The 19,024-nt window shown below is 39.0% G+C and overlaps 1 protein-coding gene across 1 annotated transcript in view; it reads right to left on the bottom strand.

Annotated features, from left to right (window-relative positions):
• RYR2 (ryanodine receptor 2) overlaps nt 1-19,024 on the bottom strand; it is a 646,972-nt gene that overhangs the window by 390,704 nt on the left and 237,244 nt on the right. Inside the window, exons 5-8 of the mRNA XM_089777369.1 lie at nt 11,954-11,968; nt 1,770-1,844; nt 905-983; nt 369-481 (exon numbers count right to left, since the gene is read on the bottom strand). Of these exons, the coding sequence (XP_089633495.1) occupies nt 369-481; nt 905-983; nt 1,770-1,844; nt 11,954-11,968 (282 nt within the window). The remainder of the gene's footprint in view (nt 1-368; nt 482-904; nt 984-1,769; nt 1,845-11,953; nt 11,969-19,024) is intronic.

Here is a 19,024-nt window from a genome sequence, read left to right as displayed (position 1 = left end):
CCAACAGGAGCTGTAAGCGGCCATAACTGTAGATGCACAGGTAACCAAAGCATCCAGCTGACCATCAGAGGCTAACTTTGGTGAACCACATCTGGCTCACCGCCCTACGGTCTATACAGCAATGTCACTACTTTCAGATCTGTGCAGTTTTCTGTTTACGTAATGATATTCATGTTACTACTTGAACATAAGAATCATTTACAGATATTCATATTTTATCAAACACCAAAACTGTATTATTTAATGTAGAAAGAGAAAACTGCAAGTTCAACTGCAGAGCAATATTTGTATTAAATTTCCATATCATTTCCTGGAACATCATTTCTATAAAACAAACACTGTCTACATATTTTTACTGTAGACCTTACCAAATATCTTTCTGAAGAGATACTAACTAAGATGAGGTCATCTCCAACACGCACTTTTTCTCCCTCTGATCGCTGTTTGGAGGCGGGATGTATGGTCCACCAGCAGGCCTCACCTGTGTTGTCATAAAATAATGAAATAGACATTAGAAAGGAAATGCTTGGAATTATTCTTATTTCTTCAGCCACCTTCATTATTGCAACATTAATAATGTAGAATTAAAGCAAAGGGAAAAATGTGCAAGGTAAAGATTTTACAGCCACAATTACCTGCGCATGTTATGTATCCTTAATATTCTAATTGCAATATTCTTAATATGCATTTAATAACCTAAAAAGACACATGACAATACATATTCAACTTGAGAAAATGGAATATAAACTATTGTATATATGCAATGAAACCTTGGTATTATTGTTGTAGGAACCTTAATTTCTAAATCTTTAACTTTGCAGCCGTGCTTTATAAAGTAATTTGCATTAATATCCATTTACAGAAGGAATCCTCAGTGGGATGGAATTCCATAAAAGATACTTACCAGTTGTGTCTTCTTGCAATCCCACGTCAAATGCCAGTTTATCCATTGAAGACCGTGAGGTGGAGAGACAGCAAAGATACTGCCCCCCCAAAAAAAGAATATGTGTCAGTTTCTCTCATGCGTGATTCTTATTCTGAATGTTACAAGCCATAAACCTGCTATTACAATAATTTTATATCAGTTTGTGAACAATCTTAACCACTCTATTTTAAAGTTCCATGATTTTAACTGCCTGTTAATGAGAACAGCACTTGAGCGAAGATTAATGTTCTGAAATATGTTGTCAGTCTCTGTCTACATCAGCTTTCTGCTGAAAAATAGGAAGAGCAATACTGGCAGTAACAGAAAGATTTCCATTTAGAGTGTAATTTCTAAGATTTTAATGGGCCTTTTAGGGAGCTTTGAACCTAGACACTCCAGAAAGGGACTTAAAATGGAAAGATTTCTATCTGAAATATATGCAAGGAAGGAATTTTGCCTTTCCTTGTCCATTCAGCTTTTAGCTTGTGTTCAAACTGCCAACCAGACTACAGTTATGGAGTCACCAACTCATTTAGCATAGGTCAACAAACAAGGATCAAATATTAACTATTTTGGTCTGTGTCAACAAGAGCTGAACATCAAAAGGAGGACCTAGAAGTGAAAGGCTCAGTTTCCTACTACCAGTCTCCTGAATCATTTAGTCTTCTAAGCCATTTTGCCTCTAAAAGTTCAGTAGGAGAAATGCTTCTCTCATGTGAATAATTCACAGGATATTTTAAATGGCAATCGCATGAGTGTTGCACTTGTAACTACCATATACTGACAGAAAGCAGACACCCATACTAGCATCAACATCTAACATCTAAGTCAAAGTCATACATACCATGCCACTGTAGGAATGACGCAGCAATATTGCATGTCCATATAGAAGCGTTCGATGACCACCACCTTGTGCAGTCTATGCAGAGAAAGGAAAGCAGTTGATGGCCAGGTTAGATTAAAATTAGAGCTTTCAACCAAAAACATCAGTTCCCAGGTAACAGTTCTTATTTGTATTCAACACCCTCAAACCATAAAAAGGTATCTCCTCCATGCTATTAAATCGGGGGGGGGGGGGGGGGAGGGGGTTATACAGATGAAGATCAATGATTTCAGAGTAGTTACTATTGTCAATGTGTTCTCTTCAGTTGTATAATCCAGATATGCAAACTTTGCTGCTACTTAACATAGGGAAATGTTAATCTGAATACATTACTTCAGCTGCACACTTCTCAGAAAAGACTTGGACAGGTGATTTCTGAATTAACTGATATTTCATAACACATCTTGTTTGACTGATAAGTGCAAGGTATGGACTTTACATCCAGCCATGAAACTCAACACAGAGTCTTCATAGCAGTCTTCAGGAAGATAACCTCTTTCCCCTTAAGCTGAAAATGGTAGGGAATCTACTCTGCAGGCCTCAGAAGTGAAGTAGCCTTGGTGTGTATTATGTTACCTTGCATATGGAAATAAGGAAGGGAATGGCCAATGCAGTGCTGGGGTCCCAAATCCACAGTTCCTCTCCAAACCTCAGACTCTTGAAATATTTCCCCCATTCCCCAATCAATATAATCACACTTCTTGACCTGCATTTAGTATGTCCAAATTCACAGGTGCTTGCCTTCTGGTGTTCAAAAACATCTGAGGCTATTTGTATTGTATGATAGGACAGTAGGACAAAATGCTCAAAATTGCCCAATTTTGCATGCCTATCCTGAGACACATGAGCAGGTTTTTCAGAAGCACTGAGTACCCAGAAACTCCACCTAAAAGTCAACAAGGTATGTGGAGGCTCAGAATGGCCAGAAATCAGGCCCAAAGTATCTCAAGTGGCATCCAAAATTGGGTACACTACTCTTGAATATGCCAACCGGAGTGCATACTGTATTGAGGAAAATGAAGCTAACCAAGTAATAACATCCACTTTAATAGAAGGACACTACAGAAACGGTGTTTTTACAACACTGAGATGCATTTTATACAGAATCAGAATACTCTCTTCTTGTCAACAAAAACTAATAATTTTTTTACAGCACTGGTCACTTTTTAATAGAGTGGGCTTCATTACAGTGCATCCATATGTAAATCATCCATATGTAAATATGTTTTTAAGTCTATAGCTACAATGGTTTTATATAATGATCAGATATATCTTAGCCTTGGATACAAGAGTACCCCTATTTGAAAAGCCCAAGTATTTTATTTCCCATCTACAGTATTTCCTGCTTTTCTTCCATCAAGGTAGCATGATTTTTTAATTGATGGGAGCTTCAAAATAAAAAAAAAATGTACTGAGGCTTATTAAAAAATGAACTAGCAGCAACAACATGCCTCATTGATAATTTGAATTTCACCATTGCTATCACTCTCACTGAACTACTATGGTGAAAACTCACAATTTATTCTAAAATATCAATTTGCCTTTCCTAAGTTTTACTTACCACAATCAAACATATCATTAAGTCATACTTTGTCAGGAGAAACAATTCAAAAATAATAATTTACATGTTTTAAGGAAGACCCATGAATCATGGCACATATCTTAATATCAAGTTTTTTGTTTCGGTTTTTAAATCAAACAATATCCTCTCTTTTCAATAAAATAAGTTCACTACACGGGGTAAATATAAAAGCACATTTGTAAAAACTCAAGGAGAATTCTCACTCAGTGACATGTATGGGAGACCAAAGATCATAAATTCTTGTTAAAATAAAGCCCAAGTCATGGTTTCTCTCTCAGTCTTAATTTCATATATAAATACCTAGAGACACACATAATGTATGATACAACTGAAATCTAAGGAAATGAGAGTAGAGATCAAACACCCATAATTTTTTTTATTATATCCCAGAAAGCATGTGTTGCCTGCCCTAATTCGAGTTCTTCACTACCCATGTGGATAAGGGACAAAGGAATGCAGTTGTTGTGCCTGTTGTTCAATAGGAAAGCCAATCCTGTTACACTAGAGACTATTGCAAAGGTAGATGGAATTGCAAGATCAATTCTTCATTTAGTGGTGCAGTATGGGATAACGATGGGAGGGCTTCTTGCACCAGTGTTACTACGTCAGTGCAAGCACATGACCACATTGCTACTACAAGTTGGACTTTCCCGCTCTGAGTTTTTAAGAACAAGTTAAAAGCTTTCTGCAGTTGCAAAAACTCATTTTATGATGGATATCTGATTAGAAGGGACTTATGGGAAATGGCAAGCACAATTATTTGTATTCTAAGGGAAAATGTTGTGAAGCTCTAAATGGAGTTAAAAATTGAATAAGTTATGTCACATACTATTCTGCATTAGAATCTTCTAAAATATAGGCCCCATGATCTACATTAAACATTGAAAAATCCACAAATGCGACACATGTCAGCCTAACATTTCTAAGACCTAACTTTTAAGTAAGATCAGTTATTAAGGAAAGATAGAATGGTTAAACATACCTTTGATTTTTTCAGAAAAAACACCACAAAGTGGTAACTGTTTCAAATGTCAGTTTTTAATTATAACTATTCTTATATTTTTAATCCGATACCTATAATCTTTAACACAATATGTAATAATGTTGTATTAAAATGCAGTATTCCTCTCATAATGAAACACTGCATTATTTTCAAAGCAAATGTGGCCCTTAAGACTATCGTAACTTATTACTATCATAGACTTAAAATGCTAAGATGGGCTTAAAAACTGCCACATGTGAAAACAAAATGATGATGAATACAGTAAATAGGGATTTATGCACAAGAACATTGCTGACTACTTTTTTTTTTTAATGGGAGGCTATTAATACCTGTCAAGTGCTGATGCTGGCAAAGCTAGCCATTCCATCATATATATGTGAATTTATTGTGGGAATTATGGTTGTAGTTGGTTTGATTACCTTTTTCTCCATACAGAGTGAACAGAAACTACTTTAAAGCCATAAGAGCTACTACAATGACAACATTACGCAATTCTTGCAAGTCGAAGTTTGGTGAGATCTTGCTCTTTAACCTTCAGTAGCTGTTGTTGCCCAGTTTTATTCCATTCAGAATAAAAACATTTAGCTCGTTAGCAAAATAATACAAAGAGAGATTGCAGAAGTACTATTTCATGTTACAGAGGGAATAGAGGCTTTCAATAAACACAACAAATGTGAAAAAATGTTGCTGGAGAGAAGCTTTCCATGCTTAGCTAATCTATGCTCCACCTACTTATTTAGAGAATCAGTCTAGAAAAAGGAGATTTTTGAAAGGCACATGTGGCAGTTTAAAGTTATTACTAATAGAAATAGGCAGTTTTCTTTTCTAAGCACCTGTGACATCATTTAATAAACACAACTAAAATAAAACCAGCATTAAACCTCCCAAAAAACTACACCCAAACCTACAACACAATTCACAATTGACTTTCCTAATCAAACCTACATCCCTCATAAGCAGTCACCCCAATCAGGGTGTGGGATTTTTGTTCAGTCCATAGAAAGAGGAATCAAACATGTAGGTATTAATTTGAAACAGCGATCACTCCCCATTCTAAGTACGAGTGCTTCCAGGCTCATCTCTACCGAAAACTGATCTAGTCTTCAACTAAGATGGAAGGTTATTTGCTTTAACTTATTTTGTAAACAGTTTTAGCTGTTAGCTGTTGGAAATGCAAAAGGCCATACAGCAGGTAGACAAAACTTTTGAAATCAACAGATGAATAAAAGTGTTTGATCTTAAGTGGTTGTTGGATGAGGAAGTGATGAGTGTACCATAAGCTGGTACTTTGCCAACATGAAATAATGCTTCAGTATCTTCGGTTCAGGTGCATTGAAGGTTGCAGGTCAGTAATCTAAGTCTCCAAAATGAGCTGCAATAATAAATGTAGTTGTTGGAAATCTTCAAGTGTCCATCTCTTGAATAGACATTTAGAAGTCAGTCTGCAAATTGTCTCTCATAATCTGTGACCTAGGTAAATCATTATCTGAACTAGCAATCACTTGACTACATCACTAGACTATTACATCACCAGCATCATCAAAAAGGGCTCTAGAGATGACCCTGACAATTCTAGGCTGGTAAGTCTAACTTCAGTAGCAGGCAAACTGGTTGAAACTGTAATAAAGAACAGAATTGTCAGACACATAGATGAGCATAGTTTGCTGGAGGAAGTCAACATGGTTTCTGTAAAGGGAAATCATGCCTTACCAATCTACTAGAATTCTTTGAAGGAGTCAACAAGCACATGGACAAGGGGATCCAGTGGCTATAGTGTATTTAGATTTCCAGAAAGCCTTTAACAAGGTCCCTCACCAAAGGCTCTTAAGCAAAATAATCTGTCACAGGATAAGAGGGAAGGTCCTCTCAGGGATTGACAACTGGTTAAAAGATATGAAACAAAGGGTAAGAATAAATGGCCCGTTTTCTGAATGAAGGAACATAACTAGTGGTGTCCTCCAGATGTCAATACTGGGACCAATCCTATTCAATATACAGGCAGTCCCCAGGTTACATACAAGATAGGCACTGTAGGTTTGTTCTTAAGTTGAATTTGTTTGTAAGTCGGAACTGGTACATATTGTAGGGGAAATTCTAGCCAAATATTTCTCCAGAGCTAGGTTTTATTCTCCCACACCTCACTTCCCTCAGTCCTTTATTCTCAAGCTGAGGTGTCTGCTGAGAAAAACCGCTCCGCGTCTCCCTGGTCTGCTGGGGGGAGGGCGCTAGCTTCGCGTCTCCCTGGTCTGCTGGGGGGAAGCAGCTAGTGCGGGTTGCTTCACCCCGTTTGTAAGTAGGGATCCAATGTAAATCGGATCCATGTAACCCGGGGACTGCCTGTATTCATAAATGATCTGGAAGAAAGGGTTAACAGTGAGGTGGCAAAATTTGCAGATAATACTGAACTGCTCAAGATAGTTAAGTCTAAAGCAAACAGTGAAGCACTTCAAAATGATTTCACAAAACTAGGTGACTAGACAACAAAACGGCCGATGAATTTTAATGTTGATAAATGCAGAGTAATGCATATTGGAAAACATCACAACTATATGTATAAAAGGATGGGGACTACATTTGCTGTAACTACTGAAAAGAGATCTTGGAGTCATTGTTGATAATTCTCAGAAAACATCCATTCAACAGCAGCAGCAGTCAAAAAAACAAACAGAATGTTAGGAATCCTTAAGAAAAGGATAGAGAATAAGACAGAGAATATCTGTATATAAATTCATGCCTCTATATACATTCATCATGAATACTGCATGCAGATGTGCTCATCTCATCTAAAAAAGATATCTCGACATTGGAAAAAGTTCAGAAAAATGCAACAAAAATTATTAGGGGGTATGGATTGGCTGCTTTATGAGGCAAGATTAAGAAGACCGGGACTTTTCAGCTTGGGGAAAAGAGATAACTAAGGGAGGATATGATAGAGATCTATAAAATCATGACTGGTGTGATAAGAATGCATAAATAACTTATTTATTCCTCCCTATAACATAAAAACAAGGGGTCACCAAATGAAAATAGTAGCAGGTATAAACAAGCAAAAAAGGAAGTACTTCTTCACACAATGCACAAACTTTGGAACTCCTTGTCAGAGGATGTTGTGAAGTCCAAGACTATAACAGGGTTCCAACAGAGCTATTAGCTAGAACAGGAAGGAATGGTATCCCTAGCCTGTTTGTCAGAGGCTGGGAATGGATGACCTGTTCTGCTCATTCCCTCTGGGGCACCTGGCATTGGCCACTGTCAGAATACAGGATACTGGGCTAGATGGACCTTTATTCTGACCCAATATGGCCATTTTTATGTTCTTATCAGGGGAACTTGAAGCCTACACAAAAAGAACAGAGAACAAATTAAAGTAGTGAATTGGATTCAGTGGTTGAAGTCAAACTATGTGTTGATGACTTTCTCAGAACGTACAAAGGACACAGAGATCTTTAATATATTGTGTTACACTAATGTTTTACAAAATATATGGGCTCTGCCTTAGCCCATCTTTCTCATTTTTAAAAATGGGAACAAACAGGAAAACACAAAACAGTCTGGAACATTGTCTCTGCCTCTCTCACTGCTACCTATACCATATCACCATCATCAGCAGCAAAATAGACAAACCAAATTATCAACATATATACTACAAGTTTTAAAATCTTTGTGTTTTCCTCTTTGATGGCATTTACCAGTACCATGGTATCTATGGAATCTTCAGCAAGCAGTCAATCAACACCTGCTATATGTGCAATACCTAGGAACCAACCCCCAAAAATGCACAGGTAAGCTATAATAGCTAACTAGCAGACTAATAAAAAAAATAAGTCAGACTTCCTAGAGAATATGTATATTAAAAAGTTACTGCACAAGAAAAGGGCAACCCTGGGAACAAAAACCCAATGTGAATACATCATCTAGCTAACTAAATGAGTTGTATGCATATTTTTCAATAATAACAAGGTGGCTTTTTACAAACTGTAGTAAAAAGATTAAAACCACTAGTGATCATCTCAAACATTTATGCCAATATGATATTATATTATCCAAATTTTAACAATATCAATCTGCTGGCAAGCAATAAGAATGTGTATAAAGCTAGTAGTACATTAAGATTCACAACCTGATCTCTTGGTTAACATTTACAAAGTGAAATTTATGTTCACTTTCCCAGCAATGGAGACCTTTCTCTGAATGAAAAAACAGATCCAGTAAGCAATCGAGACAGCTATAAATTAGAATTTTGAACCTCTACTTAAAATCTTACATGTAAAACAGAAATCTTTATATTATGGCTGAGAACACTTCCATTAGAAATTCTGATTCTTTAACATCTACAGGCATTCTGGGTATAATTATATAAGAAAAAGAATTATCAGATACACAGATGCTCACAATTTGTTCAGAAAGAGTCCACATTATTTTTGTAAAGGAAAATCATGCCTCACCCGTATAGCAGAATTCTTTGAGGGGATCAATAAGCATGTGGTCAAGGGGGAATACCACTGTACAATGTACTTAGATTTTCAGAAAGCTTTTCATAAGGACCTTCAACTACAGCTCTTAAAAATAAGGTGTCATGGGATAAGAGGGAAGTCCTCTCACTGACCATTAACTGGTTAAAAGATAGGAAACAAAGAATAGAAATAAATGGTCAGTTTTCATGATAGAGAGAGGTACATAATGTTGTCCCTCAGGGATCTTTACAAGGAACAGTGCTATTGAACATATTCATAAATGATCTGGAAGAAAGGGTAAACAGTCAGGTGGCAAACATTTGCAGATTGATACCAAACTACTCAAGATAGTTAACTCCAAAGCATACTGTGAAATGTTACAATGGAATCTCAGAAAACTGGGTGAGTGAGCAACAGAAGGGCAGAGGAAATTCAGGTGTTGATAAATCCAAAGTAATGCACATTGGAAAACAATCCCAACTACACATATAAAATGAAGGGGGTCTAAATTAGCTGTTACCACTCAAGAAAAAGATCTTGGACTCAGTATGGATAGTTTTCTGAAACATTCACTCAATTTGCAGCAGAGGTCAAAAAAGCTGACTGAATATTGGGAATCATTAGGAATGGGATAGATGAGACAAAAATATCATATTGCCTGTACAGAAATGCATGGCATGTCCACATCTTGAATGCCCACTATAAACAGATATAGTGGAATTAGGAAAGGCACAGAAGGGGACACTAAAAATGATTAGGGGGTATGAAACAGCTTCCAGATGAGAAATTAAAAACACTGGAACTTTGAACTTAGAAAACAGATGAACAATAGGGATATAATAAAGGTCTATAAAACCACAACTTGTGCAGAGAAAGTAAAAAACTATGTGTTATTTACTCTCGGAACTTTCAGGGAGACACCAAATGAAATTAATAGGTAGCAAGTTTAAAACAAACAAAAGGAAGTACTTCGCACAACTCATAGTCGACCTATGGAACTCTTTGCCAGAGGATGTTGTAAAGTCCAAGACTATAAAAAGATCAAAAAAGAATTTAATAAATTCATAGAGGATGGTCCATCAATAGCTATTACGCAACACAGACAGGAATGGTGTCCCTAGCCTCTGTTCTCCAGAAGCTGGGAATGGATAACACAGGAAGGATCATTTCAAATCACATATTTTGTTTGTTACTTTAAAGCATTTGGGATTGGCCACTATTGGAACATAGCATGTTGGGCTAGATGGATCATGACACAGCATCGCTGTTCCTTGGTTCTTTATTACCCAACAGGACAATGTTGCTTATTTTAGGATGGGGAGAGGAAGAAGGAAGAGCCAGGGAAGATAAAAATCTATTCACCTATTTTAAAGCTAAATAAGTAGGACGTATTTTTCACATGATAAAGAGGGAGATTTTTCTGTGATACAATGAATGTGCAATCCACCTTGCTGCTTGAGGCAGAGACAACGATAAAGAATAAAAACACATGCATGAAGAGAGACAAGAGTGGGGCCAATTCATGTTGTGTAAATTCTTCTGTCGTTTTTAAACTCAGCTTTGGAAATAACACTGCTTACCTAGATTAGACTGCCTCCCTTCTTTCATCCACCATCATCATTCAGTTGGTGCAAAGCTCCCACCCAGAAAACACCTCTGTAACATTTTGTTTACCATTGCCCACGTGCAGGGTTGCCAGATTCCCCGGGTTTCCATCCATATCATTTTTTTCCTACCACTATTACTAAATTGAAACCACGTAAAGCGAGGGCATATGAAGTGAGTTGCATAGTGATTGCACACAACACTGACTGAGAGCTATGCACTCTCTCTGCATCCCATCAAAGTGCTACTATGATTCATTGGTGCACCTCGCCAATTCTAGATATACAAATGCAGTTAGAAAAACTACCGTCTCCCAGGAGACCATGTTGGATATGAAAATCTTGCAGCTGGCTGAGGTTAAGGAGGACCACTCATTCAGCCAACTCACTTGCCTTGGTTGTCCCTCTCTGGTTTGGAGGATGACATTTGGGCAAGAGACATAGCAGGAAAAAGACTCAGCAATTATACAGATGCAGGGTGGAGACATTATTGCAGTCTATAGGCTAAAGTAGCAGATGTGGGAATGGAAGGCTGTATGCTATAATTCCAAGACAAAGTTGTGGAGTGCATTCCTTTATATATTGAATTATTCTACTTAATAGAATTGTACTTTATTTCAAAGAGGATAATTATGTAAATATGTTGGCAAGCAGATTACCATTTAGAGGAAAGGGTTGAAATTGGGTAAATCAACAAATTTTGGATAAATCACTGAATAAGAACTATTCAGGTTATTTCATGGTTCATGTGAACTTTTCAAAATATTTTAGAATTTACCTAGCCTTCCTTATGCCAGAACTAAAAGGTTTCCAGAATTAGGGCACCTATGACCAGGAATGTGTTTATTCGAATGACTTAGGAGTGCAGATGCCATCACCACAGAAGGCCTCTGCCATCCCAGCTGATGCAAAAAACCATCATGGCAGCATCCCAGGAACAGCAGAAACAGAGTGTGTGGCACCTGTTTTCAATATGTTCAGTTATCTCTTTACTGGGACATTTATCTGTTTATTGCCTCAAGGTTTATTATTATGTGCCAAAACCTACTGACTGCATGGCAACTAACTGGGAGTTGCAGAAATAGGCCAACCATAAAGACAGGTGATATAAAGAAAGAATAGAGTCAATAAATACACAGAATAAAGCTATAAAATTAATCAAACATTATCTTTTTCAAAATCATTAAGTTGCATTTTTTCAAAATTGGGAAGTTTTTTGTCCCTTTAGACAATTGCTTTAATATTTTCAAACAATTTGTAAGAAAGTTTATCTGCCACTGTTAAAGTTATCCCTTCAAATACTATTGCTCTACATAGCCCAGAGTGCTTGCCTCTGACCATCCATGATCATTAAAAAAGCCTTAGTTACGTTAGTGTGGTTTCTACATCCAAAACTTTTAAAAGTCCAGTGAAAGTGTGATATTTACTTTTAAAAATAAAATTAATTGGTTAATAGCAAAAAGTCACATAAAGTACAATAAATAAATGTTTAGCTTACTTACCTTCATCATAAATTTCTGCAGAGCCAAAGTGGGGGAAAAAGAGAAAACATAAAATGAATATTTATTCTCAGACACTTAAAAATGCGATGTTTTCCTTAAAGTTGTGAACAAGATGCACCGAAGCACAAATATTTAAAAGCATATTTTACCATAACAATTATTATATAATTACAGAGAGTGCTAGATAGCCCAGCTGCTGAAAACAATTCTTCTATACAATTTCTTCAGTGTTAGAGAATCAATTATATTAAATCATATGTCAAATTAAATAGTTTTTATTGTGTAAATTAAATATGGAGTGCAGTGAACATGGGGGTCACAGTTGAAATATTTTAATAATGTGCTCTGCAAATGCTTTCTAACTTCACTGCAATTTTCCACATTCAAACTGCAGTGATCCACACAGCAGCTCGACTGACAGCAGTGACTATGTTATAAATATGCATGTGCATAGTAAACTAAAAAAAGCAGAATTGCTACTGCTATTTCTTGCATACTGATTCTAAGGAATTACTGCAATGCCATATGCACTAAGAATGCCAAAAATAATGGAAATCCATAAACATTGTTTTCAAGTATTACATATGAATTGAGTTGGCAGAAGGTGTCCTCTAGTTCTAACTATTTATGCTAAACTGTCTGTTTGATCTTGTCTATAGCTGTGACACTGAGTATCTTTCCTACATCTGAAAGAGAGCTCTGTGTAGCTTGCAAGCTTGTTTCTCACTCTCAGAAGATGCTCCAATAGAAGATACCTCACCCACCTTGTCTCTCTAATATCCCAGGACCAACAAGGCTACACCACAACCCAGTAAAACATAAAAGTAGTTCAAGTTTTTCCTTCAAATGTGCATTACCTAGCTTTATCAATGTTTAATTTCATCTGCCATCATGTTACCATTTCTGACTACATCTATCAAGAACCTTATTTCTCTGCTCATAACTCACCTAAATAACTGTTTCCAAAGATATTAGGCTATCCTTCTTCATACCCTTTTACAGATAATTAACAAATATATTAAGCATCAGTCCAATTAGAGAAACTTGTTTTCAGTCCTTTAGTCAATTTTTAATCATTTACAGTAACTTTACCTCTCATCCTATAACTGCTTGGATTCCTTAAAAGACTTAAAGAATACCTTTGTCAAAGGTTGGATGTTGTGATCTTTCTTTCTCTCTTTTGAATGCCCAAATTAAATTTACCAGTTGGTTGAACTTTGTTGACATGATGGAAGATTTGTGATAGACTGAAGACACAATTTTTCTTGATACATGCCATAGTCTTTTGTCTTTATAATATAACGTTTGGGTATTATATAATTCTATATACTTATATAATGTTTCAGCCAGTTTGCATGGCATTCAAGTAAGGTTCATTAGTTCAATTATCAGAATCATTCCAATGTCTTTCTGAAAGACAGCCTCCCTGGCCAGCAGTGCTGGACATAGAGAAACAGGGAGCCCTGGATCACTCACCTACAGACTGATATACACCCTATGCACCAGAAATAACTCAACAGAGGATAACTCTCAAGAGATTCCCCCCAATCTGTAGTACTGAAGGGGCAACTCTGTGTGGCAGGCACCTATCTGCACACAGTAGCTACTAGTAAGTGGCAAGCCTTAGGGGGATCCTCTGGACACACTCCACACAAATTAATGCTACCTCAGTGACTTACCTACTACTGACTCAACAGAACCAAAGCATTCTAGTACCTCTGCCACTCTTATACGTCATTCATTGAAAAAGGAGAATGTTGCCTTTCAACAGCATTGATACTCAGCTGAAAAGCCAGGAAAACAAATCTGCCATTCAGAAAATGGAGCATGCTATGTACCCAATACATAGAACACTGGGCTACCAGAGTGATCTATCACTCTATTGATAGATCAGAAAATAGCACTGATGAACATCCAGGAATGGGAGGGGGGGCATACATCAGAGCACTATGCCATGCATTCTGATGCTCATAGACGGGGGGGAGGGCTTGGAGTGAGGACATTCTTCCATTCCATTATATTTGTCCTTCCCTTTGCCTCACAGAAGAGGCAAACATAGGACTCAAGGTTAGGAATAATAATCCTGAATTTATCTTTGTAAATTAAGTTCATGGAGTTAAGATTTCTCATATTGCTATTGTCCCAGGAGGGTGGTGAACTACTGGAATGGGTTCCCTAGGAAAGGGGGGGGGAGGTGATGGAATCTCCCTTCCTGGAGGTTTTCCAGCCCCGCCTTCACAAAGCCCTGCCAGGGATAGGTTAGTTGGGGTTGCTCCTGCTGTGGGATGGGGCTTGGACTAGGGGAACTCCCGAGGGCTCTGGCAATCCTGTGATTCTACGTTCCTATGTTTTTAGAAGTGGTTAGGGACATCAAAACCATCCTGCTGTTTAGGGTCATCATCCTGGGCTACATAGACCCCCCCCCCCCATCATCACTGGCTTTGCTGCCTTGGGCTTCCCTAACTACAGGTGTTTAGGAGAGCATTAACAGCACCCACATCCCCATACACCAGGCCTCCTCCTATATAAACAGGAAGGGCTACTTTTCCATGGTGCGGCAGGCCTCGTGGACCACCAGGGCTAATTCACAGATATTAATGTCAAGTGGTCAGGGAAGGCATGATGCCCACATCTTTTGGAAGAGGCTGGAGTTCCTGAGGATGTATGCCGGCCCTTTTTCCGCCCAACCATGCCATGAGAGTCAGGGACATGGACATGCCTATGTGCATTGTGGGTGATGCAGCCTACTCTTTGCTCCCCTGGCTGATGAAGGCCTGCATGGGACACCTGGATCCCACCAAGGAAAGGTTCAATGCCAGACTCAGCAGGTACCGCATGATGGTGGTGGACACCTTCAGCCACCTCAAAGGGAGTTTCCGATGTCTCCTCACCCATCTCGACCTCAGTGACTGGAATATCCCCCAGGTGGTGGCGGCCTGCTGCGTCCTCCATACCATATGTGAGAACAAGGGGGAGACACTCTTGCCAGGTGGGGGGCAGAGGCTGAGCAGCTCACAAGGGCTTTTGAGTGACCATGCACCACCATTCAGCAGGCCTATTGGGGGCAGTGCACATCTGGGATGGCTCAAGGGAAAGTTTCAGCCAGGAAATCATGTACAGTGCCTTCCCCAGCCTCATCTGAACTCTGGAAGACATCCGGGGTGGGGGGGGTTGGCTCCAGGTTGGGGATGAGCACCTGGCTGGTGGGCATGGTGTCAGTGGTGGCCTCCTCCCCCTTGTTATTGTCCTCCTCATCCACAGCCCCACCCTTGTGGAGACTGAGAATAGGTGCAGCCAGGCCAGAGTTCTCCACAAGGTGGGAGAGAAGTGACCTGTCCCCTCCCAGGATGGCATCCAGCTGCTTGAAGTAGCAGCACATGTGAGGTGCCACCCCAAAATGGGAACTTTGCTCCTTAGCCTTTGTGTAGGCCTTCCAGAGTTCTTTGACCTTCATCCAGAACTGGTCTTGGGTCTGATGGTGCCCCTTTTGGACCAGACTGGTGGCCAGAAGGCCACAGACTTTAGCCTTGGGCATCTTGGTGCAGAGATCCTGGCTGCTGGTCTCCCCCCAGACCTCAATGAGATCCAGGATCTCCACACTAGTCCATGAGAGTACCCTCCTCTTTTGGCCCTGGCTAGGGGCTTCAGAGGTGTCTGCCAGTTTCCTTGCAGCCATGGGGGGCTTAGTGGAATGCTGGGGTTTGCCTTGGCAGCAAAGAAGGAAGAGTAGAGTCCTAATGTGTGTCAGGACTGGTGTGATGCTACAAGCCTTTGCCCTCTGCCTGCACCTTTAAAAGCTACAGGGGAAGGGAAACTATGGAATTTTGATGGGTGGAGACAAAGAAGCCACCAGGGCAGATGTGAGAAGCCCTGAAGGCCAATTATTTTGAAATAAGGACAGCTGCCCTGTCCCCACTCACCCCATTTCAAAATAGCCATTTCAAAATAGGTGTTGTTCCATATGAAACGAGGGTTTGTTATTTTGAAAACCAAGCCTGTTATTTCAAAATAATGGGCTTAATGTGTGGATGCTCACCTTGTTATTTCAAATTAACATTGTAGTGTAGATTTAGTTTAGAACACATTCAACTGGTATTTCATCTGGTAACTAATAAACTCAGAAGATGGTGTGACAGTAAGGCTGGAGGACTATAGTAGATAGAGAGAAAGCCCTGAGCAATTAGGAGCAAAGTAGACAGGGCTACTGCAAATTAAGCAGAGCCAGATGATCTCACCTGAGGCTGCCACTGAATCTGTTAAAAGGATGCCTTCCTGGCAGGAAGGGGAGAAGAGAATGAGGCTATTTGCAGGTCTCTTGTGCAAGAACTGCAGGTTTCTTGTGCAAGAACTTTTTGCAGCAAAGATCTTCCGCAAAAAGTTACCGAGCAAGAGAACATCCACAGAATGGCCATCAGAACATCTGTGCTTTTTCTGATGGGTGTTTCTTGCGCAAGAAAGGCCTGTCTTCTGATGCTCTACTGTACTTTTTCTTGCGCAAAAATGCACTTGTAGTGTGGACGCTCTGAGTTTTTGCGCAAAAACTCTGCAGTGCAGAGAGAACAGAAAGTGAGCAGAGAACAGAACACAGTAGAGCAAACCAAACCAAGGAAAGCAACAGTATTGCCAGAGATAGGTAAGTGGTGGAGAGTGAGGTGCCCCAGACCAGGGTCGTTAGGCCGTCCTTCGGCTGGAAGCCTGAGAGGCCAGCTGGAGAGCTGGACTGGACAGTTTTCACAGCCCAGGCTGACCCTGGGGAATTAGCCCAAAACCTTTGTCACTGGGAGACTGGAGCTGGAATCCTGCCAAGGGCAAATAAGGCAGGACTGAGGCTGCTTGAGAGACCCCACTCAGGCCTTATCAGAACCCAGGAGTAGGGCCACCATTCCACAATGGCTATAGCTGTAACAATTAGTCATAATACAATTTATCTGTAAAAACAAAGTCTTGTTAAAAGGCTTCCTTTTATCCAATGGTGATACACACATCTTGTTTTATTCATCTTCATACTGAGACTGCCGTGTATGTGGTAATCGTCAGAGGAAAAAAGAGACTGAACTGTAGATGAAAATAAAAATTAAAATATTTTGAATTAACATATTTTCTCTTTTTTCCTCTGACCATTACCACATACACGGCTTGGGAGAAAGGTAAAATAGTTTTGAAGTTTTAATATTTTCCAGATACTATATCACAACCACTTGAAAGAGCTGAAGTATCCTGACTGGATTCCCGTTTGGATAATCATAATTTATTGACTTAAATTCCATACATTCAACTACATACGGTATTTAATCTCTTGCGGCCAAATCGTGGGAAAAAAAAATCAGAGCCTATATAAAGGGTTTTATTGAACATGAACAATATCTTACTCTGGGGAACAGCATTCTCCACATCAGGCAGACAGGCTCCTGGTGCTGTTGGACCACAACAAAGAACCTAAAACAGAAAGCTGGTAATGATTTTCCCTCTAATATGGATTTTGCCCTCTGGCTGGGTGCAGTATACTGAACCACTGGCCACTGATCTAACACAACACTGGCCCTCCCACAGAGACTCCCCCACAGAGAGCTTAAAAGAAATTCTATGGAAGTTTCTCCCTGGGGATTATAGAAAGTGTACAGACAGTTCTGCTTCTGCTATCTGCCAGCCCTCTATGAAGCACACATACATCTTTACAGCTGTTTGGAGCATTTTTACCTCAATTGACTTTTTTTTGGTATATAGCTTACAAATTGCTCTGGGTTCCGCTGATGGATGAAAGGGGCTATATAATGTAAAACATAATTTGAAATTAGCTACAGAAGTAGTTGCCATTTTTATAGTTTAGACCACATTTTAGTACCAAGCTTATGGCCTTACCCCTTTATTCATTATCATAACATCCCCGTGACACCTAGAGCTTACATGAAAATCGAATATTAGAAAAGTCTGTGGTGTATTTTTAGCTAGGTTTTATGGCTTAGCTGCTGGGAATAAGTAGAAGTAGACAGCCCACTGGGAAAAGAGTTTTTTGCAGTCTATTGGTGCTGCACACACCACAGTTCCAGCATGGTAAAGGGGAAAAGATTCATAATAGAATAATGGAAGATATTTCTCCTGTTGCATACAAAAATCAGATCACACAACAATTCAGCCTTGGAGTGTAGACAACACCACATTAATTTCCCTTAAATTGAACTGAGCTACAATCCCAAAAGTAAAGCTCTTTATGGAATCACATAATGCATAATACTCTTAGATTAATTTGACATAATTATTTTTATGCAGGACTCTCATCCATGGATTAAATTATGGCTGTAGGCACTGGAATTTGAAACAGTAATTCCATATTAAAGAGATCTTTTAGTATAACTCTTAACTTGAGCCTCTTGTGGTTTTCTCCCCCACCATTCTCTCAATTTTCATTTAAATCATCTAGATGTGTATATATTTCAATAGGCTGGCCACATGGTGACATGGCTAAGACCTTTGTTGTTCTTCCATTTGTCATTAACACACTTCAGATCATGTCCAAAATCAGAATGCATATTCAAGGCAAGAACCGTGTTTTTATATTAGTTCTGTATCATAACTAACATGCTTCTGCCCATAACGGTATAAAATATCTATGTATCTACAGATGTACTTAGTGAAACCAGCACACATGAAAATTCTCACAGAATATTCACATCGTCAGAGAACGCATTAAAAACATTTGAAACTGTGGCAATTATCCCTGCTCTACTATGCAACTAATTATTTTTAAATGTTATTGCAGATGTATTATATCCATTGCTATGCTTTGTAGAAGCTCAACTCCTCATTGCCATTTTAACCTCTGACACATTCCTGGTTTCTTTTTTCTACTCCTTTCCAAACTGTATTTCCCAGAGGCCAACTCTTCTATTTTATTCACTCCAACTTAGTTTCTACCAACAGCCAGATTTTTCTGTTTCTCTCAATCCAGATTCTCTGACACCTAAACGAGCTCTATGTGGGTTTTGAAAGTAAATATTTAGCAACATATCTAAAATATGTTCCTCTTGCACTCTGAAAGATATATTTTCAGAGAGCTATAAAAACAGCCTTATC

The sequence above is a fragment of the Pelodiscus sinensis genome, chromosome 3, assembly GCF_052426305.1.
Source record: "Pelodiscus sinensis isolate ZL-2025 chromosome 3, ASM5242630v1, whole genome shotgun sequence".
Lineage (NCBI taxonomy): Eukaryota > Metazoa > Chordata > Testudines > Trionychidae > Pelodiscus > Pelodiscus sinensis.
This window is presented reverse-complemented; position numbering and strand designations above follow the sequence as displayed.